We start from the raw sequence: 24,104 nt of genomic DNA, 5'->3' as shown, positions 1-24,104 counted from the left end.
ACAAATATAAATTCACAAAAGCTAGAGAAGAAAGAACCTAGTCAGCCAATTTGTTAAACCATTTGCTGTGTTATTTGGGCTCCCTATAGTATACTGTCAAATACACTTCTGATCATCACTTGGACTTTTGATGTCATTTGGATTCTGTATGACTTTAGCTTCACATACAAATGAATGGATTGCACTCATCCATCTGTGCGTTATTCATTTGTTCTGTTCAAGAACACTTCTAAAACAAGGGCTTTGCCGAAGTTAAAGAATTCAAGTGTTTCTTGTTTTCTGAGAAACTCCTTCATTTCCAGTCACAGGTGCAACTTTCTATATAAAATGAAACTCTTTTTCTTCTACTTAACACACGCAAGTATGATTTATGAAATGTTACTCAGGTAAGACAAGCTTATTTTACACTTTATTTACTCAGGACAGAACACTGATGGGAGAAATAAATGAGATAGACAGGATGATCCATAGCTGGAGACACGACTTGCTTTGTGCCATAGCCAGAAAGGGCCTTTAGCATGACAGACCATTGACCTCAGGAAAACGGGATGCATGTTGGATTGGGCAATTGGAACAAAGCACGCAGAGAGACTGCTCATGCTGGCATCTGTGAGAAGAGGTTGGCTGGTTTTGAAGCGTGAAACTGGCTCTAGGCTGAGCACCTGTCTGCCTCTTCTCTCTCGGAGCTGCCTACCAGCCCAGCACTTGTTGCATCGCCCACAGCGCTTTCGCTCCGCTGGCTGGGAAGCAATGCACCTGCAAGACTGCAAGAGGAGCGTGCTGGTTGCCTTGGGTTATAGGAGACAGCGCAGTGAATATGAATCACTCTGGGTTTTTTCCGCCCCGAGCCAGCCGAGCTGTAAGATGTCCTCTCTCTCGGCTGCAAGGCTCGGCAGTCAGCGCGCCTTTGCCCTGGAGTGACGGGAGCCCGGCCCCAGTATTGGCATCCCCCCCGCGCTGCAGAGCGGACACGGCGCCGGGCTCTCCCCGCGCTGACCGCACACCGGCCCCTTCCCCTCAGGAAGGAGCGGAGCCGGCAGGGCCGGGGCCCCTCGCCACCGCCCGGTTTAGCGCAGCTTCCCCGCCCGCGCTACCTCCACCATCCTCGCCAGGGTTGCCGGGCTCGCCGCGCCGGGCACAGGCAGCGCCGAGCGGGGCGGGGCGGGGCAGGGCAGGGCAGGGTAGGGCAGGGCGGCGGCCCCAGCCCCGTTAGCGCAGGGCTCGGCGCGGCCCCGCCCGGGGAGGGGCGCGGGGGCCGGGCAGGCCGGGCGGGACGCGCCGCCCCCTCCACCTGCTGCCGCTGCGCCATCGCCGGCTAGGGGAGCCGCCGCCCGCTCGTCCCCGCGGGGCCCCTTTGTGCTGCTGCTGCTCCAGAGCTGCCTCAGCCAGGCGGCGGCTGCGTCACGGCCCCGGCGCTGCGGCCGCCCAGAGCCACCCGCGGAGGGAGAGCCGCCGCCTCGCCCCCCGCTCCGCCATCGCTGAGCGGCCGAAGGACGCGCCCCGAGCCAGGGCCGGCAGCCGCGGCGGTGAGTGCGAGCACGGCCCTGCCCTGCCTGCGAGGGGAGCCCGGGCCGCGGGGCGGGAGGGCCGAGGGCAGCGCCGGGGCCGAGCCGTGCGCACCCCGCGGGCTGCGGGCGATGCCGCACCGGGCCCCGCGCCGCGCCGGCGGCAGCGCTCGCACCGGGCGGACGTGTCGGGGATTTGGGATGCTGCTTTGTGTGCGTGGTGGTTCGGGGGCTTTTTAATTTTGGTAGTAGAAGCTCTGCTCATCGTTCGTACTTCCCAGAACGCCAATACCTAACCGAGTCATAGCGACCAACACATGTATTTTTTTTTTTAATTTTTTTTTTTTTTCAGAAGGTATTTCGGGTCCCCCGAGGGCTGGGAAAAGGTCTGGTTTCTGATATTTTGCATTTCTGTGCGTGTGTGCCTGTGTGTGCCAGCAGAAAATCCCTCTATCCTGGAAGAATGGTGAAACTGGGGAATAATTTCAGCGAGAAGAGCACAAAGCAGCCCCTTTTGGAGGATGGATTTGACACCATCCCCCTGATCACACCCCTGGATGTCAATCAGCTCCAATTCCCACCTCCTGATAAGGTACAGTAGGCTTTAGTTTCCAGCCTGGAGAATCACACCCAAATCTCAGGCAAACAACAAAAGAATAGGCTATGGGTAAAGAAACTACATAAAATATGGTGTGTTTCAAGGCATGGTAGTTCCCTCTAAGGAAAAACCCAAACAGCTAAGCTCGTGAAAATCCATTAATGGTGATTTGCATTAAAAATCAGTATGAAATGTTAGCAATAAGCATGTAGATATTTCAGTGCTGCTATATGAAACATGTACTGTACAAATACAAGCTTCTCTATGATGTACTGTCGTAGCCCTTCCTATTCTGTATCTTTCTTTCTTGCATCTAGAATGTCCTGTGTATTCTCTATGAATAATACGAATTTTCTCTGTCCAGAAAATGCCCCCTTGGTGGGGGAATAGAGCCCTGCCTTATTTCTCTGTAAGATGGGCATGGGCATGCTAGCAGCAGAGAGCACTTCCATTTTCCTTCTGTGCTTCAGTAGAAACTAATGCTAACCCCAGACAAGCTGAAATAATGAGATGAGAACAGGCCATTGAGTCTTCTCCTTGGCAAATTAATTTTGTTCAAAAACCTCCAAATAGGTGATTCAGATATCCTCTGTAGCTGGGAGGGGGCAGTCCAATGAGCTGCTTATAGGTTAGAAGGGAAATGTGCTTCCTGCATTCCTCATTAAATGCCTTGATTATTAGGGATTTAATTTTAAAGATTTAGAGAGGTGATGTGATAGCCTGTAAATATGTTTATTGTCCTCACAAGAAAGAATTCAGTAAGTGCTACTACAGACAAGGCACACAGGAGTAGGATTTTTTCAGGGTATTCAGTATCCTGTTTAAATAGGAGTCTTACTTGTAATTTCCCACATCCATCTGGTAATAAAAAGCTTTGTGGTCTTCATACAGTTTTTATTTTTGGCCTTGTGTCTTCCACAAGCTGAATTCTACTTCGGGTTAAACTGATAGCTATACATTCCTCAAACCTCAAAAAAATTCACATAATCTTAACTTAGGGTAAAAAATTTTAGCTTGTAAAATTTTCCTCGGTAGTGCGTTGCTTGTAGGCAATACAAATAAATGTGTGACATCCATTTTAATTGCTATCAATACTATTCTGTGTTGTGTGTGGTGACCAGTTGGCAGGCATAAATGCAATAAGCCATAACAGCTGTTCAGGAGCCTGAGGGTCCGTTTTATGCCCTCAGTTACATGGGTGTAAATCTTGTAACTGAGGACAAAATTACACCCCGAGGCTTTAGAACAAGCTCAGTCTTACCGTGTCTGATACATCTGCCAACTGGTGACTGGATATAACTGATTACCAAGGACCAATGACCAAAGGAATTAGTTCTGTTCCTGCACTGCTAAGCAGAAGTCTGAAGGAGGGATCTGCATGGTAATAGCTTTAACCTGAGCACAGCGTCTGTAGTGAACCCAGGAGTTCGGTACCAGCCTGTTTGCTCCTACTGGAATGGGGCAGAACTCCTCCCACCTGGGTGGCATTTGCCTTGAATGAAAGCAAATGTCCAGCTAAGCTAGAAACTTAAATAAAGGAATATTTGATTGGTTCTTCTGCTCTCCACTCTCCAATTGTATATTAGCTTTCTTTTCCTTTTGCAAACATAGAGGAGGAAGATTAAATTTATTGGTCCTGCTGGTGTCCTTCTGTAACTGGTTAGTCATGTCAGTGTCTCTTTACTGGTTGCTAGAGACTCAAAGGCAGGAGGAGAGCAACTCGTGAAAAAAAAGAAAAAGTATTAAGAGAAGATTGACATGCAGATCAAATTCTGAAGTATGCAGACACTCATGTATAATGAATAGGAGTACATACTTCATATATCTATGCTTATTATTCACTTGCAAGGCTCTAGCATGGCAGTGCAGCATAACTTCTTGAACAGTAGTAACTACAGTGCTAAGGATTTGATGATTTTGACAGTTTCTAAAATAAAGGGATGAAGTGATTTAAATTCATATTTAGATATGTTAAACAAAAGAAGACATTACATAACCCAGCAGTTAGAACTGTACATTCAGTGTCAGCTGAATGTGATTTGAGTTGCCTGAGATTATACAACATAAAGGGGGGAGGAAGGGAACTAAAATGTTAAAAAGCATTCCAGAAATCATCAGGCATTTAACTTCCATGATGCTGTTGGGCAGCTATAAAGTTAAATAGGTAATAACTACTATCTTACTAATTGTAGTTGAAAATAGGTAAGTAGTTTTTAAACCTGTCTCCTGAACAAATATGTGTAATACTGTGCAAGTGTCTAATAAACTTTATTGTACTGAGTCTAGGTACAGTTACACATTCTAGGTACCATTCAGGGAAATGAGAAGAAGGGAACCCAAAGCTTGTCATTTCAGTGTCTGGCTCTTAACCACTGTCCAACCCTGTGATTAATGTATTTGCTATTAATACCGCGGGCTGTGCTAAAGATAGAATTTGATTCTCAAAAATCTAAAAGAGTAGATATTTATTCCTTGGAAAAACCGAGGAAATTGAAAAAATTGCAATAGCACCATCACTACAATAAACTGTACCCTAGCTTGAGAACAATACTTGAAAAAAGTTCCCTGAAAAATGCAGAAGACAAAAATGAGGCAAATAGGTTAAGTATGTAAAATTTTTGTATGATTAGAATGCCTAGGAGAACACTAGAGGTACGACTGACGTACTGAATATTTTGGGAATACAGGTAAGGTGCTAAATTGTGCAGCTTTTGGCAGTAGTTCATAGCAAGGTGTTGGAGTCAGCAAGGAATAAACTGAAGAGCCTGGGGTGTTTGAAGAAATCTCATTAACACAAGGGTTCATGTGCATCTTACTGCTTGCAGCTGATAATTCAGAAATTAGATGTTAAAAATAAGAGTGCCAAGGGCCATAGTCTGTCACATCGTGAATAGCAACTAGACTACATGGGTTCTTTCACTTTTTTTTAAAACTCAGAGTCCTGCCATCAAAGGATATGGCATCATCATCTGCAAGATTTTTATGAGTACTCTTCAGTAGTCTCCTCTTGGTATCCAGTTTGAAATCCTATTAATGGAATTTCCTGAAGCAAATGGAGGTGTCTGTTTCCAAACTCTAAAAAGTGAGAAGGTCCATGATTTCAATTTGACCTCTCCTTGCCTAGTATAAGAGCACAGTATCTTCACAGATGAAAAAACTGAACCTTTGTGAAACTGTTGCATAACAAGTCTTGCTGTAGGTCCATCAAAACCACTTTGAGAGGGAGGTTAGTTGATGATTGATATATTGGAAAAAATAATTAATGATTTAGAGCATTCAAAGAAGAATTGCACAAAGTGGGAAGGGAACAGATATGTTGCTAGATGTGCTTGTAAGCAGATAATAAAAGAATTGAAGAATAATTAAGGTTTTTGTGGCCAGTTTTAGTTGACAGTTTTGTGATTGATTCTTTTTCTTAAAGGTTGTGGTCAAAACAAAAACAGAATATGAACCTGATCGCAAGAAGGGAAAGTTCCGTACTCCTAAAATAGCTGAATTCACAATCAGCATCACTGAAGGGGTTTCAGAAAGATTTAAGGTAAGCACTGCAATGTGAAGATGTTAATGACTCAGTTGTGTTGGCAGAGGTGCTTAAAATCAATTGCTGATTGTAGTCAGAACTGGCTATAACAGGATATAGCTGGACATGAGAAAAATTAATTCAATGTTATAATAGTTCAGTATTTAACAATTAGAAGCAAAATCAAATCTTGCAGCATTATTGGTTGTAATCCCTCACTGGCAGATGAATTCTGAAGGCATTTCTGTCAGTGTGTGGGTTTCAGAACGTGGCATGCCAGGGTGTGTGTGGGCTGCACAGGGGAGTGCTCATGGCATGGATAAAACTTCTGTTTGTGTTGAAGGACAAGAACCACTAGAACATTTATTTTCTTTTTGGCTTCTTATTTATCACTAGGACGAAACTATTCTCTTAAAAGCACTGTCATAATCCATTATGTATTTTTTGTAGTTAAATATATGACTTAGCAACCCAGGGATATATACCAGAACTCCTTCCTATCAGCTTTCCTAGTCCAGTTTAATCTTATGGTTTAGTGATGCCTGTTAGTGCAGTTCAGCAAGAATCTGACTCAGATGGTGTACACACAATCCCTTCATTAGTCCCATAGAAAACCTGAGATGTTAACTGGTGCAAGACTTGAATATCCTTTCCCCCTTCCTACTAGAGAATAGTTTTTCTTATTCTGTGTAATTAAAGCAAAGCAGGAAAGTTGGCACTTCAGCTCATGCTCCACTATTCTTTTAACAGTAAGACAGCAGGTTTTCAGTGCTTTTAATGTGGCATCTTACCCAAAGACACCAAAGCACTTCTAAGTAGTAGGCAACGACACTCTTCAATGCACAAGTACAAATACCTTTGGAAAGCCTAACGTTTAGTATGAGGGGCGTTTCAGTGAACGTGTGGATTCTCTTTCTATTGCACAGTTCTTAACTCTATCTGCATGATAAGAGTTTTAGGGCACACACAGGGATTTTGGTACTATTGTACCTGACCAGCGCTCTAAAAGCTGCAGCTCTCAGTGGAATCATGCTAAACAAACAAAGTGAAGGCTCAAGGAGGGATTAGACTGTATTTGGACAGGAACTTTGCAGAGTGTTGTGACAAATGTTTTAAGTGCTATTCACCTGGTGGAGTCTTCAGCCATATAGTGAAGCATGTAGGTTCCCACCCCAGACAGCCAAGAAGAGATGTTATGGGGTGTGGTAGGGTTTTACTAAGGAGGTAAGAAATATAATTCCAGCGTTTCCTGTTCCTTGGTTTGAGGCAAGAACATCCCATTCCTCAGGGAAAATGCTGCATTCTGACTCACATTCTGTCTTTATCCTCCTGGCACCATAGTCCCAGTCCTTGAGAGTAATCCCCTTCCTCTCAGGTGAGGGGAGGGTAAATGCAAATGGACAGCTCAGAACAAGGAGAGCTTATGTGTGGCTGTCTTTGTGTGTGTCCTGGTCACATGAAGGTGATTGGAAAATGCTTACTATGTTGTAGAAGAGAAAGGATAGACAGTTTTTAGTTTGAGTGCCCTGAGAGGACTTTGGTCCCAAGCAGCTGAGCAGAGCCTACACCTGAAGAGCTCTGCACTTATGGTTTAGCAGTAGGGCCTAAGGGATTTAATTGCTGAAACATTAAATTGTAGCTAAGGAAGAGTTTTGAATGTCTTAGTCACATCTACAAGGCTTGTGCATCCTTTTGTAAATCTGGGGGGGGGGGGTATCTTTGTTGAGAGAGCTGAGTGAATGAGATCTTGCTGAAAACAAATAAATAGCTTGTTGTGCTTTTGGGTAGTCTTTTCTAATTTATGTAGCTGAACAGATAAAAGGATTTTTGCATTGCATTTTTGTATATCTTTGGATGGCATACCTAAATAAAAGATTATTTTTTTATTACTTTATGATGATCGCTCTGGGATTAATCTCATACTACAGGGTTGCTAGGTTTTGCTGCTAGGTAACTACTGCATCAGAGAGAGGTTTCTGTAAGATTTGGTATCTCTTGGGAATTGCAGGGTGATTCACATTGTGGCTGCAAGTCTAGGTTTCCAAAGAAGAGTATGGAGATTGATCAGTTAGGAAGATTTTGGTTCAGTTAATTGGAAACAATGTTCATGCAGAACATTCAGGTCCTAAAAATGTCCCTTAATCTCTATTTAACAATTTTAGAATTGAATTACACTGCTTGCAACATTCTAAAGGAAATTACTAGTTCTCCAGCAGGGACGATTGTTGTATTCACCACTCCCAGTAGTAAATATTACATGAATAGCTGATAACATTTCATAAATATGTAGATGAAAAGTACTGATTGTGTGAGGTTTTCTCCTGGGTCCTTATTAATTGTGAACCATCATGTTAACTTCTGCTGTTGATTTAGAGAGAGCAAAAAGATATTTGCTTGAAAATTAAATATTTGCTGTAATTATGAAATGCATTATTTAACTGATGAGATATTGACTTTGGCTTGTGTTCATGTAAAAACTTTCAGATGCCATTTTAATGACTTCAGTGTGGTACATCACCAATGCACAAGCTTGCCACAAGACACAGCCCAAGCACTGTGCTAAAAATAAAGCAAGTCAGTCATATTTACAAATAATTCACATGTGTATTCTAGGATGTACTTCTTAAATAATGACAAAGCAGATTGTATTTTTGGGATTCAGCAGTGCAGATCATCTAAAGCTGTTGTTCTTGAGAAGCTATACAATATAACAAATGAAGTCACTCCAGCATGTGCATATGTCATGTAGATCATTTGGTGTTTTAGCATCTGCTGAATAATCAATTATAAAATGTATTTTTCTGCATTCAATTCACACTACCAGAGTTATTACAACAGAGCTGAATGTTTTCAAAGAAAACTGCAAGTATAATTTTCCTCTATGAAGCCACATTCTGAATTCAAATCGGAATCTTTCAAAGAATGTGAAAATTTCCTGATTCTGAGAACCCTGTTGTCTTAATTTATTTTTATGGCACTAACCACACCAAGGGAGATGTGATTTTTTCACTTATTTCCCATTGAGAAACAGAAGTCTTGCTTTTGTTCTCTGAACAGTGTAGGCTGATATGGGGACTTGGTTCTTCACATCTGGAAAGCAACTTTGAACAAGGCAGATTTTTCTCTCTTGTAAATTGTCCACTCTACAGAGTAACAAAGGATCCTTGTGAATTAGGACATAGGAGGAAGTTAGGGCAGAAGAAAATCGATGGTCTGGGTTACCCAAGGCCAAACCTTTGCCTCCCCCATTGACAGAGCAGTGTTTTTACAACCTCCAGTTGGATTTTGTAGTGGGATGTCTACTCTGGCACCCACTGACTGGGCTACAGCTGGCAGTTGTGTACAAACACACCAATTAAAAAAAATCTGTTGTAGCAAAGCAAGATTTTTTTTCTATCTTTCAGAAAATCTCAACAAAGAGTATTTAGAGGTATTTTGAAAACGATCACCGATTTTTTCCTAATAAATTTCAAGCCCTTAAATCAACTCAAGCTGTGATATGCCTTTAGCCATTGGTTTCTGTTCAAAAAAGTTCGTTTTTCTGACTTTATCCTTGACATCTCTAGACAGATCTAACTGCAAAGCCAAAGCCTCAAGCTTATCTCTGTGCCAAGACCATGCAAACCATGTACTGTTGAGCAGGCAGCAGCTGTTAGGATGTCTGCATGAGGTTATGGAAGAGGAATTGAAACTTCAAGATCAGTTCTCGCAGTTTTACCTGGTTGCTTTAAGACTGTAAAAATGTATGCAACATATATCTAACTGTTCAGGCCTTTTTTCTATCTTAAAAGGGGCATCCTTCAAACATGTTTCTGCCTCAACACTTTTATACTTCTTCTTAGTAGTGCCAGTGATTATTATTGCTGCAAAAATAATCAGAAACAAGGGGAACAGTTCTGTCTTTGCTGTTGTGTGATTACTTTGTGTGTTGAGTAGCTCTTTGCTCCCACTTTAAAAGTCTGTTAAGAGCAGATGTCAACTGATTCCTCTACAGGTACCACTTCCTTAGGTAGATTCTGTGTCTGTCAGTGCTAGAAGAGTGACAGGTACTTACTGTCATTAGTAGTTCTTTCTCCAGTGAAACTACTCACAGGATTGAAGTTGCTCACAAGTATAAGTGTTCGGCAGGTTTAAATTTTTTTCATTACTACTTCAAATAATAAAAATAAAGGAGGTGGTTCTTTTAGTGTAACAATTGCTGTAAAATAATTGATGTAAGTAAAGGTACTGCATGGCAACTGTCACTTCTCCTTTTTTTAATGTTTGATAGTCTCTGATATGACATTGACAATCCTCCTGCTAAATTTTTGGTTGAAAGGAATTTTATAGTCAGAGCTGAAAGATTTAAGTAAAGTGGATGCTTAACATAGCTCCCCTGCTATAGGTCAGGTGTCCTCTGCCACTGTCTCCATCAGAAATCCTTTTACTGGAACAGAACCAGTCACATGGGTGACACAGAAGATGTGGATCTCTCCAGATGCATCACTTAAATAACCTTTCCTCTCCAATAACATCATGGAGCCTTTTTCCTGGCCTCAGTAATATCTTCTGGGTTTGTATGGGAAGGTAGTAAGGTTCTTATCTTGGTGCCACAGGGTCTCTTGAACTGCTTCCTCAGATCCCTGTTGTCAAGAAACACAATATATGATGCTGTGTGATCGAAGATGACAGGAACATTGCCATGAATAGCTGAGTTCAGCTGCAGTTCTAGGATCTCAAGGCCAGTGCTTTGTTAACCTGTTTTTGTGTAACTGTGTCCCTCAGGTTTCATTAATCAATTCCCTTGCAGACTGGTCCTGTTGTCTTGCCCTATTGCTGTTAATAAGCTCGGGTTCTGTAGCTTCTGTTCTGTTACTGTCCTCATGAATTTGCTTGCCTTTTTTTTTGCCTTTTTTGCTGCTACTCCCAGTCATTTCCAGGTAAGCACCCAAGACAGTTGTCTCTTCTTTTTCATTTCTATTTGAGAAGGACAGTGTTTTGATGTTTACTGCTTTTTCTGTACAATCTGTCCCCAAAGTATTATCCCCTTTGAGCACAAAGGAATGGGAATGTTGTGGTGAAGAAGCTGAGTTTAATAGATGGATACCAGTCATACAGCTACACATGACATGGAATGCTATAAATACTCTTCTGAAACAAGGCACCTGGTTGTCTTGTGGAGTCACTCGTCATCCTGTATATTCCCATAGCAAGTACAGGGCACTGCACCAGGGTGTTCTGTGTGATTTGCATTGCTCAGTATTTGAAGATGAGTGAAATGTTGCATGTATAGATGTTAATGTTCCTTTTTTCTTTCACATTGCCATCTTCCACAAGGTGAACATTTCCTAATCCTTGAGTGTGTTGTTTCAGACATGTTTTTCATTTAAACATCCAGGGACAGACTGAGGTAATAGCAAACAAGGGCATAATTTTGCAAAAGCAGTGATAAGTGGAAAGCTGATTTTTGTGTTCTCTGACATGATGGTAGAGGGCATTGTGTAGCTGGAGATGCAGGATTTTAGTAGAGAGAGGTGAAATGGAGGTCATGGCCATTAACAAGAAACTCAGTGCAACATTTTACAAATTTTTGTCTGTGGGATGTAGCCAGACACAATCTGTTGTAATTACAGGCCGTCTGCCTAAAATTCTCTTGTAGTTTAAATTGGATAGCAATAATCTTAATTTCCTGTCCTAAGTGGTTGTACAGAGTTGCTATATTTCACCCCAGAGGTCTCTGCATTTTACTCGTGAGCAAAGCATTAATTGGTTATAAATCATTTCCTATGAAAGGTGCTCTGTAAGTCTATGTTTTCACTCTTCTTGTTAAGTGCTGGCAGCAAGTCTGTGCCTCACACTTTACAAACTGATCAGAAATGAAAGTTTTGTTCCCAAGGGGCTGCAGTTGAAATAGATAATGCATAGATGTAGAGCAGAGATGAGATGTGACCAAGGACCAGTGATTGAGCAGTGAAAATCACTGCACATCTTGTTAGTTCTTCTAATAACAGGAATGCTTCTACATAGATTTGTGTGCTGATGGAAGAAAAAGCATGAAGGAATATGTAGTGCAGAACAGCACAGTGTGAGTGAGTTAATCAAAGAATCTCAGGCAAGAGGAGACATTAGACAAGTAGAAGTGAAGGCAGAGGAGAAATGAATGGTACCCAGGCTTTAGTGAGACAGTGGGATAAAATAAACAGCAAAATGAATGGAGCTGAGAGGAGCAAAAAGGGTAGACTTGTGCATGCCTTGAAATATGACCAGGAAAGGGTGTGAAGAGAAGCAGGCACTGTTGGTGCAGTTGATGAATTTTGCTGTAGTATTCCAGCTTGATGAAAAAGGGAGTCCAAGTAGCCATTAATGGAGGGAGGAAGGAGGCGACTGCAGTAGCCAGGCAGAGAAGATATCATTTGCAATCTTTTGCAGCTGAGGCAAAGTGGCACAGACTGATGGGGAAGATCTGCTAGATCTTATGGTAAAGGCATTATCAAAAGCTGTTTAGATGATAGGATAGTTGTCAGATATGGTGAGTTTAATTTGTTCAGCTGACTGCTTACAGAGTCTGAAGACAGGTTTTTTGCTGTGGGTATACTTAGTTCATTCATTAGTCATCTCTCATTTTGATTGCTCTAATGGCTTCTGGCTAGACATTGTCCTTCTTCTGCTCTTCACTTACAATCTATTCAGAAATCTGCCACATACATAATATCTTGTCATCTTCTCTCTTCGCTTCATTTTACTGCCAGATCCCCTTAAAACTAACTTTAAATGTCACACTCAAGATGAAAGCAAAATCACACTTTGAATTCCTAGTTAAAAGAAATGGTTGTTTGTCCTATCTTATAGTTACTTCAAGAAAAGTATTTTAAAAGCCCATCACTCTTGAGGTGTGACAGTCACCTTGGAGTTCTGCAGGATGTATGTGGCAGTGAATGATCATAGTAATTCACAAGACTTCTGCTTGTGAATGTACTGTGTGGGGTCCTGCATTGCCAGCTGGCTACCACAAAAAAGGAGATTCAGGATTTTCTTCCAGAAGGAGGGAAGTGATGCATGTTGCATGCATTGCAGCTGCTCCTGCCTGAGGAAGAGGGCAAGTTGTGAGTAGTGTGTTGGTAAGAAGAAGAGAATAACTTTAGTTTATAGCAAATGTGCAAAGTTGCTGTGGGAAGAAAGTAATAAATTACAGCTTTGGAGTTCCTTGTGGTCTGAAGACCTGCTTTTTGCCTTCTCTTATTTCATGCATTTATTTCTGAAAAGCATCTGGGAGGAGAGGGCTCAGAAGGTGAGGCACAGAGGTTGCGTTGCACTGTGTTAGTTCAGGGTGAGAAGCTGACTGCCTCAGGTTCAGAAGTGAACATGGGGATCTGACCATTGTGGACCATCAGTCGTGGGTTATTATGAGAGTGAAGAAAAATGGTTATTAGAAGAAAGAAAAGGATTTTCAATTTAAAAGGGAAAAGTGGATTGGATTAACAGGTGATGACAATCACCTTGGAAAGAAATCTATTGCTAGATTCCATCTGTGCCATTTTTTTCTGCAACTGTCTTTAAATAGAAGTTACTCGTATCCTGAAGGATGCTAAGAGAAGGGAGCTTCTCTCCTAATAGGAAGGAGACAAAAGCTTACTTGATTAGGGATTTGCAAATGGAGTATGATTGCCAATCATTGGAGATAATGAGAGTAAAAATTTACATGTTAATACCAAAATTAGTAACATTAGGAAATAAAGTGAGAGAAAAAAATTCTGTGATATTTTTGAAGCAGGACCCCTGAGAACTCTTCCCATGGTTTATTTACTGTGTGTCAATGGAAGAACTTGTACAAGCAGTGAGAACTCACAGCTCCACACTGTCACTGAAAACAGGTCTCAGGAAATCACCCCTGAGGCCATGGCTCTGCAACTTGACAGGCTCCAGCAATCAGCACAACACTGGGCTTTCATATTCTTTTAAGAAACAGTTACTTCTCTGAGCAGTTTTGAAGCTTTGAAGAATGATCCTGCAGTGACTGTGGAAATGCAGTTTTTTCTGTCTTAACATTTAGTCTCAATTACAAAACAGCTTGTTGGTATGTTGTCTCAGTATGTTCCCCAGACCTCATCCATACGTCAGAATGGTTACAGCTGGGAAATAACGTTACAGTTCTACTACTGGCTGCTAGTAGAAAGGCCAGGAAATAGGATTAAAACACTTAGCTCCTATGTGTTGTGGAGACAAATACGGGCTGAGCTGATCTGTGCCACAGCAGTTCTGCCAATGCCTGTGTTCCCAAAGGGAGCAGCCTTTGCTGAAGGCTGTGTGGTGTCAGAAGCCTGATAAAAAACCTATGGGAAGAGCTGAGCTAGGGCATAGCTAGGCCAGGAATGGGGACGTGTGTCCGACTGTTATGTTGGTTGTTATTAAACTGGGTCACAGAGAATGACCAGAAAGGAAGGTGAAAATGTACTTTTTCTCTTGGATTCATGCAGGACATACTGAGGCATGGGAGATTTAAGGAGAACATACAAGGCTGGCAAGACAGAGTGAGCTATCCATGTTAAGTTTTGTGCATGCAAACAAGTAATAAACTTGGAGCAAGACTAATTAGATATGAAAATTGTTGTCAATGTGAAGTTTTCAGAGATTAATTAAGAATGCTTTTTCTTTTTTGTAATCCAGTGACTGTTGAGAAATTGAACATGTTGCTATTCCAGAAAGATCCTTTGCTCCATGTCTCATTTCAGTTGTTAAATTAATATGCACATTTCTCCTGCCAAGTTACTTTTTGATCTGCAGTTCCTCTTGCCTCTACTCCAGCCTTCCCTTTTCTTGCTTATTTTCTTTAAATCAAAAATCCTTACTAAATCCTTGGCTTCAGCAACACACAATACCTTGTTTCAGCCAGGAAATATAGCACTTGCTGCTGTCTGCCCATGATGAGATTTGCTTTCACAGGATGAGAAGGCCGTTAAGTTTATTGTTGTCTTGAAATGTCCTAATGCCACTGCCACACACAGCTTGCAGTGCTGCAAACTCTGTTAGTTTAGAGGTTTATCAAAACGGGGGTTTATGGTGATTGTTTTTACCAAGAGGCAAAGCTACGATTTTTTGTTGTTTTTGCTTTTTCAAATACCAGATTACTCTTGTTTCAATTAATTGACCTTGATATGCCTAAGTTCTTTTTTCAGAAGATGTATATGGCTGGTTTACTCATCTTACTTTAAAATTTAGATCATATTATGCTTTGCTTTAAAAAATGAATCATATAATCTTGTTTGTTTCTATTTATTACTCTTTCTTATGCTGTAGCACATTCCTGCTTCTTTCTAACTTGCCAAAAAGAAAATTCTTCTCAGTCACTCTTACCGTGTAATCTCCATGCCTAAAAGTTTTAGAATAATAAAAACACACATCTGGGATACTTTCCCAGATAATGAATGCTATTTGCTCAGCTCACACCTTCCACCAAAATGCGTCTGAATGTGTCTTGTACTTCTCTGCAGCCCAAGTTCAGGGGCAGGGAGGTACTGAAGGCCATGGTGAAAAGCCATGCAAGGCTGTCTGTGACAATGGCTTCTCTGTGAGCACTGTGACAAGAGGTGCCACACAACTCCTGGAGGCCAGCCCAGTGTCGAACATGGTGCATTTCCTTACGGATCTGGCAGTGAACTACTTCTGTATGGGCTCTGTGTGATGAAGTAGTGCTGTTTCAACCTATAAATTACAGAGCATTGAGCAACCAACACACCAAACTACTGGTGTAACTATCTCTAAGTTCAGAGCAGGTGCAACAAACTCTAATCCTAACAAGAGAGGGCAGACATTACTTTCTCCATGCCCTGCAAGTCCCCTCTGAATGCCACCTATTCTAACTTATTACCACCCGACTCCATTCTTGGACAGGCACAGGGGAAACAAACATGCTTATCAGCTGACATAAACTAGACTTAGACTTACATCATCCACCTACTGAAAAAACAGCAGACAGAAGCTACCTTGGTGTGTCCTGACCTCATGTGCCTTGAACAGAAATGCAATCATAAAAAGCCTTGCAATACAGGCAATGGGCCGCTGCCCAGATGATCCTCTTTCTTCTCTGAAGGGCAGGGTAGAAGCACTTACGTGCTGTTTCTCTGTTCTCCCTCAATAATTAAGCATCTGGTTTTATCCTTTGCTTGATTTTACTGTAAAGTGCATTCACAGCTGACTTCTGCTGCCTGCAGTAACAAGCAGCAGAATAAGCAATAGAATTAGCAGTGCATTACTAACATAAGTATGTTTTATTTTTCTTTACAGGTAACTGTGCTGGTCCTTTTTGCCCTTGCATTCTTAACGTGTGTTGTGTTTCTGGTAGTCTACAAGGTTTACAAGTATGATCATACCTGTCCAGAAGGATTTGTTTTCAAGGTAAATTGCATACTCGTTCCTGAAAAACAGTAGAGTATGGAATATTCTGTGTTGTTTTAGGCATAACCTTGATTAAGGCATGCTGTATTGCACAGATTTGGTGTTTCTTTACATAGGTTAGTGTGCTTCCTGCTATGCTTTTGCTTTGTAATTTATAACTGAAGTTTTACTATTGCACAATATTAATAGTGTTATTTTGCTAACACTTTAGACATTGAAAATAGAGCAAAAGTCTAAACACTGGTATCTTTCAGACTTGCTTCACCTGTAGTTGTCTGGACAAAGCCCTCATTTATGGGTCATATGGTTTGATGTTGCACGTTGTTTCAAATTACTGTGTCTTAGGAAATAAGAAAATGATAAAATGTGGAGAAAAAAATCTGGAATATGTGTCAAAGAAAAAGTGATGTTCTCATTAAGAGTAGTAGAGTTACTTCAGGGTTATTTTTGTATGAAGAACTTCTTGTTCTAGAACAGTGACCTCGAAGCCCTACTGCCCAAAAGTGATGCCAAAAAAGAGAAAACACATTTATTGTAAAAAATACTGGTTCTAACCAAAAGGGAGGCTGGGCTCACTTTATTTTTGTGAGATGGTGGTGCTGGCTCCTTTGCTATGACCTGGGCTGAAAGTCAGAAAAGTAACATTGACTTCCCAGTTGTAAATTTAGCAGAGTTGAATTTGGCTGTAATTAGGTAAGTAGCAGTGATAATGGCATTCTTCCCTTTAGTTTTTTAATTTTTTAATAATATTTAGTCATGTAATAAATCAAATGCGTACCCAGTATGAAATTCAAAAGGATTTAAGAAGGGATGGCTGCCTCAGCACTCCTCAGCAGTCTTTTTCAGGATTTTATCTGTCACTTCAAGCACATAAATATCTTACAAGAATCTTGTCCAAAATTATAATCAGTGATGCCCTTCTGGATTAATTTAGGTTAGAGCATTCAGTTGGTTACTGCTTCCCCTTTGTTCAAGGGCAAAAGATACTGTGGTTAGAATACTTGGCTGTAACTCAGGAGATCCAGCTTTTGGTTCTGCTGTTAGCTTTGTGTTGTTTCAGACAGGCACTGAAACCCCTCTGTATTCATATCTCAGGGGACAATAGGCCTTTTTTTCCCCTAAGCTTTCTCTTGGCATTGAGCAGTTTGGAATATGGACTGTTATGCTCCTTTCAGGCCTGTCTTGATGAGATCCTGACTTGACAGGAACAGCCAGTTACATGTTCCTGTGTGAGTCTAGCAACAGCCTCCTGCTTCTGCCTTCTTTCACACCGAGTTGTCCTCTCCTTTGAGTTGCAGCTTTCTGGCTTCTTGTGGCTTTTCTTGCCAGTGTCACAAATACTTAAGGAAAGAACATTTTCTCAGCTATATTGGAGTTACCCTGTGACCAGAGTCTGGTTGTGTTTCTCTCTTTCAGGTCCTGTGTTTGGGACAGAAGTTAGGCAGAATGTCCCATAGCTCATGTTCTGTTTATAAGGTGCAGCACATACACAGGGCTGCATCATGGTTACTCTCCTGGTGGTTTTCTTGGAGCTGGTATTCGTTTCCAGCTGCTTGATGGCATAATGCCAGGAGACACAGCATCTTCGGTCATGTAACTCTTTTAAGAAAGAGTTCTACAGGATAAGGATCTTGGTAAATGATACAAGGCCTGAAAATTACTACTGTTAAGATGACTTTGTATTTATTTGCGTCTTTTTTTGGAAGAGTCCATAAAATGTGATGGCATAGCTTGTCACAGATGTCCTAGGAAGCATGAAGTCTGTCACCTTGTGACCAGCGTCTCTGTGGACTGGATTCATGTTTCAGGTGGACTCAACATTCTCTGGCCTGGATGTTCCCAGGTTTTAGATGCTGAAGTAATTTCCTCATTAAGGGCAAAGGTGTGCCTGCCTCAAGAAGCCTGGTACTGCAGGAATCTCTGCATAAAGGCTGAGCTAACCACAGCTCTGAGTCAGACTCAGTTTCCTCTGCTTTGATGCTCTCATACATGGAGCAGTTCCAAAGGTTTCTGCTATGCTACGCCTCCAGGGCACGAAGGTGTGCTTAAAAAGGTGCTCATATTCCTTTGTACAGCAGTCTTATTTCTGTGCTTGCTTAAGCTTTCTGAGACAGCCTTAGTACTGCTGCTGTGCAGATTGCTTCTCTGAAGCACTCATCAGAACCTACTGGTGAGACTCACCACGGAAACCTGAGTGCACTTACATCCTGAAGAATTTCCCCAGGGTTTCAGTATGTTCTGTACTGTATCTGTTACCCTTTAGCTTTTGTTGCAAAAGCACCTGCATTCTGACAGATTTGTGGACAGTACAACAAAATCATTTCAGTGCATTGAAGACCACACCATCATCTGTTAAACTGGGAATTACTGACCCAGCAAAATTAACGTGACAGAAGATGCTATTTATAACTGAATACCACTGGGGTCTTCATGTCAAAGGAACAAAAGGAATCATCTTAATTCAGCCAGATATAGACTGGCAACCAGGGTTTTCTCTGGTATCAAAGGCCATAACCTGTAACTAATTTCTAAAATAGAAGAGTTGTGAAAAAAAGAAAAGACTGGCAAGTCACTCTGGAGCACCCCAGTTTCTCCTCATGGCCTTTCTTCTCTCACCTGGGAACCACGGAAACAAATAAAAAGGATGGAATTAAATGTTCTACATACATGAAAGTCTCAGGCAAGTGGCAGGGTAATAATCAACAGCAGTTCCCATCACTCAGTCACTTGGTGTGCATGGCTTGCCTTGGCTGGGAACTAAGCCAAGGGGCTCTCCTTAGGCAGTACACAAGGGGCAGTGAGTAAAAGGAGAGGTTTTCCCATCTTTTCTAGAAGCATGAAATCCCAGGAGCAAAAATGTACTCAAGAGGGAAACCGATGTGTGTTTCTTTAGGCTCTTCTGTCAGATGTTTTGACTATAAGGCCCCTGCCCCCCCAAAAAACCCATTACTGAGTCATTTTTGCCTGCTACAAAGCAAATTGCTTCTGACGGCAACACAAGATTCTGTAGCTTTTTTTTCAGACTGTCAGTAATCTTGGCTTGTCTTCAGATCTAATAATTATATTTGCTTGAATTTCCTTGGCAGATTTCATTAGTTCAATAGATTGTGTTCCTTTCCCCACTTTAAATATTTAGAATTGTGATTACATCCCATGACTGAGTGAAATAATCACTACAAATATGTCTGTGTCTATGTGCTTCTTAGTCATTTTATCACATCAATAGTAGTGTCAGTTATCCCAGATAAAACATGGAGAATACTTCCAGAAGACAACATGGTTGATGTATATGAATATGTATATCAAATAGCTCTATTCCATATTCCTGGATTATGTTTTTATAAATCTAGGTCCCAATCTTGCAGCTGGCAAATACATTGGCTATAAGCATGGGAAAGCCTCCGTTGACTTACACTGCTCAATGAAGACAGGTGCTGTTTAGCCAGGGTTAAATCACATCTGCTTTGTGGTGCTATTTCAACAAAACTGGGAGGGAGACTTGCCTTGGCTGCTGCCTTGACAAAAGCTTACAGATAAAGGGAACCAGGGTGGCTGTGGAAACTGGGCACTCCTGTGAGTCTGACACACTTTGAGGCTTCTGTCACACCTGTGGGCTGGAACCAGTGAGGTGCTGACTGGGGGAGGGCTGTTGGTCTTGTGACAGCGAGGCATCTTTGAGCCATCACATGTGCCAGGTGATTGAATTCATCAGGGGCAGGCAGGTTCTAAGACTACATGTGGGGCTCTTGTTTTGGCAAGTATTCCTTTCTTCTTTCATACCTTTTGATGATTTTTTTCATGCTAGCCTTTTTAGGAAGCAAGATTTGTATTAAGCCAAGATTGTCTGCTGGGTCTTCACCCATCTTTTGCTTTAAGACTTGAAACTATTGTTACTAGTGCTTATTTATGGTTTTTTGTTTGTTGGGTTGGTTTTTTTGACATGGACAAAAGACAACTCGGAAGTAAATGTGGGCACTTCTAAGGTAGAATCTGGTTCTAAAACCCATGGAATTTTTGCGTGTGTTTTTCTGCTGAGAAATTATCAATGTAAAATTTTGTTTTCTGAGTAGAACAGTAGCAGTTCAAAGCTGTTGTGCTGTAGTATTATAAATTTCAGTCCTCTGGTGCTGGAAGGAAGAAGACTGAAGATCCTATTTCTTTTTAAAACAGCCAGAGTAGAAATGATTAAATCAATTTTTCCTCAAGCTGCAGCTACTTCTAGCTTACAGGAGTCAATTCAGTTGCTCAGCTGACTGTCCTGACATGTTGAAGCATAAGGCAAGACTGCGTGGACTGGCCAGTGTGGCAAGAGGATCTGCAGAGAGACCCCAAAACCTTCTGGGGCAAAACCTGGGGGTCACAGTATATGTCTAAATAACTTTTTTCTTTGGTGCAATGAGCTTCTCTGTAGGCTCTTCCTGCACTGTGACTGGAAGAGTTCCTGGATGATACCTGTGACAAACACACTGCACAGGGACATTCACTTTAGCTTTTAAGATGACAGCAAAATGGATTCAACTTTTATTTTACTCTCTAAATTACCTATTTCACTTTCCAAAGCACTGAGCATCTATCAGGTTCTGTTTAGTGCTCTCACAGTCTTGGGAAATTAAATAATGTAGTCTCACAGCTCCAGAGAGCTTTTTAAAAGCCTGCTGTTGGTTACATCTTTCTGACAATCAGGAGTGAAGTATTTTGTATGTGTGTACACACTTGCACATATGCTTGGCCACCCACAGAGTTTTCCCTATAATGTATGAGCTACTGGGCTGTAAAACTGTTCATACCTTGGCACCAATATATCTGTATTAATATTTGTCCCTCAGACTGTAAACATCAGGGTAAATTGCCTGAACTTAATCTAACAGTAGGATACAGACAGCTGTAATTGTAATCCAAACAGTTGGAATTTGGTGGGCAGGAATAAACAGCAAGATGTGGCTGGAACTGGACACTGAATACTTCCAAAGAGAATTTTAGCCAAGCACATTTCTTGTACGTTAATTATTCTGGCATATAAACCCAGATTGGTCTGCCTGGCAAATGCAGGAGTAGTTCAAGGATTGCAGGGAAGAACATTTCCAACACAGTAGGACAATACTGTAATTAATTGCCGCATGTTGCATCTTGACTCATAGAAAATGACTGTTGGCTTTGACTAAAAGGAAAAGGAGAAAGAAAACCCCTAACCTGCTTCATGTGTGTCGGGGAGCCATATCTGAAATCTAAGCAATTGATTTTCTTTTCAGAATAATCAGTGCATTCCAGCTGGGTTGGAAAACTACTACTCTGAACAAGACTCCAGTGCTCGAGGGAAATTTTACACAGTCATAAACCACTACAACCTGGCCAAACAAACCATCACGCGCTCCGTGTCCCCGTGGATGACAGTACTGTCAGAAGAGAAACTGTCTGAACAGGAGACTGAAGCTGCTGAGAAATCAGCTTAGTATGATAAGCTAATTATTAAAACTATGTCATTTGAAGGTATCTAAGGGACTTCAAGGAACTTTTCATTAAATATAATTATGGATAATTTAGAGGTTACTCATGTTTATGGTGTAACTGCTTCTGTTTGCTGATACTGCTTTGCAAAAAAGAAAAAAACTGAAAACAAAAACTAGCTGCAGAACATTCATGGGCATAACCCCAGGTGCATATCAGCATTGCTGTAGAGCTTTGACACCATTTTCAATGTTAAAAAAAATTCCAATGTTAGATATGTTCTTGCAGTTTATTGGATACTGATAGAGTTTGTCACTGGATTTTCAGGGCTTGGACCTTAGATAAATCATGTGTTCTGTTGTCTGAACAGATACTTAAGTTATTAAGTTTTTGAATTCTTTATCATTTTGCAAACTGAAACACCCCAGCCATAACTAGAGTGATCTCTTGTTTAGCTGAAAGCTGTAAGCAATGTTTAGTTTGGGCTCAAGCAAGAATGATAGTCAGCACTGACATCGGGGCGTAATGTAATGACTTGTATGAAGAAAGAAACTGTCAGGTCGCATTTTTCCTTATATTTCCTTTACTGTTTTTTGTAAGTGATAATGAAGTTCTCTGCAACAAGGCATGCTCAGTGTTTTCTTATTGCTGTCAACAGGATTTAACTGCATTTCCACTGTGGCTTTAGCATCTTGGTAAGGATGTGCACTGAAACACAAACTAGATAGGCATTTTGGAAAAACACAGGCAGTTTTAGTGGTGGGTGTTGATGATAGCATAAAAAATATTCAGGATGTTCTAATGAGAAATGACATCTTTTGATTATACTAAAGAGGCAAAAAGCCTATTCACAGTACATGTACTCCACTATGGCATTTGTTGGATACAGCTGAAGGAGTAATATGTCTAAATTTTCTCTTGTATTACATCCACATTTTCCCTTTTTATTAGTTAGAGCTTTCTGTTTATGTATGGTTTGCAGTTTGATACTTTTTAGAACATGGAGGATCACAAGTGAAAAAGTAGCATATTAGATACCACAACTGGCTCTTAAAGCTCTATGTGAAACCGAGTGAAGAGTAGAACTGTTTGTGTATGGCTTGGGAGGGGAAAAGATGTAGAGGAACATAGTATTGTGGATGCACGTTAAAAGTTCCATTGTAATTACAAATTTACCTATTCTTTGTGTGAAATCATGTTTTCATTTTTATTATAAATCTTAAATATACATTATAAAAAGACATCTTATTAATTTAACATACAAAAGCATGTGAAGCATCTGGGCAAGTAAGTTGCCTTTTCATTCATGTAACGAATGGGACAAGGGAGAGTGGACATGTCAAAAGTTCCTTTTTTCTTGGTAGAGTTGGTACAAAAACGAAGGGAAAACATCAGTATAGGCTGTTCCTCACGATCTAATGTGGTCAGCTCTACTTCTGTTTTTCTCCAGCAGAAGCCTGTCATCCCAATACAGTAAAAATAACCCTTATGACTCAATGTCTAAATTTGACAGGAAATGTGCATTACACAGTGCAGCTGTAAAAGGCTTTTATTAAGTCATCATGGTATGTGGAATGCCTAAGAAGCAATAAACTATGTGCCAAATTTTTCTCTGCGTTTAAAATACCAAGCTTCTGTTAAGATCTTTAAAGCATACCATGTCTGCATTTTTTAACAGGCATCTGCTTAATTAATATAATTAATTCACATGTAACTTTTGACATTTTCACTCTGTGCAGAGTAAAGAATAAGAATGATGTTGCCTGTTGCATAAAATGTATAGAAATATACATTCAGAAGAGAGACAGGAAAACACACACATTTCATATCAACGTACTTGTAGAGGACATTCAGATTTTACAGGATGGAAAGGTCTGTTTCCCAAGACTGTCTTAAATAGAAATTCACGATACATCTCCTCCCCTTAAATTTAGGACAATAAAAACTTTAATGCATAAGTAAATACTGATGAGAAACAACTTCTTTTTCTCCTCTTAACAATAAACAATAAAAATTAGTAAGCCTTACAATCTAGGAGAAACAGATTGTTTATGCTTCTTGAAGTCAAAATCATTTTCCCTCTGCTTTATCAGGAGGGAGTTTATTGAGTCTTATCTACACTTGGTTTTCAGACTTTAGTTTACAAATTGCTCCCAGTCTTAGTACTTTGAGGAGTCTGACTTTGTCTATCCTTTGGCTTTGTTCCAGCATCCCAGAACATCTGTTTCATTGCACAATCTGTTTGTGTTGTATTCTCTCTCTTCACTTACAAGTAAAGCTCTTTTGTTGACTCCTTATCATTATTACTACCATGAGATGAAGCTGATTTTTGAGTCAAGTAGTTTCAAAGGATTAGAAGTAAAGGTCATTTATGTGCAAAGTGATCACTGTGTACTGAAGTGGTGTGATGAAATAAACGCCTGAGACAGTGTAGATGCTTTTGCACAGTAACAGTTTTCTCTTGATCTGGGATGGGAGCTGGACTTTGCACAGCACAGGTGGGTGGCTGTGACAAAACCAGGATTGTTTTTTCTTCTGTCAGCTCTGCTCCAGCTTGTAGCTTTATTCACAGCTCTTTCAAAGAATTTTATGTTCTCCAGAGGACAAGCATGGTTTTATGTTTGATACAGGGATTTAAAATTAATGTACTAATGGATATGTGCAC

At 40.9% G+C, this 24,104-nt stretch overlaps 1 protein-coding gene across 2 annotated transcripts; it reads left to right on the top strand.

Moving 5' to 3' along the window:
- Window positions 1–1,236: 1,236 nt before the first annotated feature.
- Window positions 1,237–23,872, top strand: NSG1 (neuronal vesicle trafficking associated 1). 2 transcript variants are annotated; one of them, XM_088163132.1, is made up of 5 exons: window positions 1,237–1,526; window positions 1,947–2,097; window positions 5,525–5,641; window positions 15,884–15,994; window positions 21,244–23,872. In XM_088163132.1, exons 2-5 carry the CDS (start codon window positions 1,969–1,971, stop codon window positions 21,442–21,444), a joined length of 558 nt encoding a protein of 185 aa, XP_088019258.1. In that variant the 5' UTR covers window positions 1,237–1,526; window positions 1,947–1,968; the 3' UTR covers window positions 21,445–23,872. The 2 variants fall into 2 exon arrangements, with proteins under 2 accessions (XP_088019258.1, XP_014738679.1); XM_014883193.2 differs by lacking the exon at window positions 1,237–1,526 and having other exon boundaries at window positions 1,946–2,097.
- Window positions 23,873–24,104: the final 232 nt, after the last annotated feature.

This window comes from Sturnus vulgaris, chromosome 4 (genome assembly GCF_052056855.1).
Source record: "Sturnus vulgaris isolate bStuVul1 chromosome 4, bStuVul1.hap1, whole genome shotgun sequence".
NCBI classification, from domain to species: Eukaryota; Metazoa; Chordata; class Aves; order Passeriformes; family Sturnidae; genus Sturnus; species Sturnus vulgaris.
This window is presented reverse-complemented; position numbering and strand designations above follow the sequence as displayed.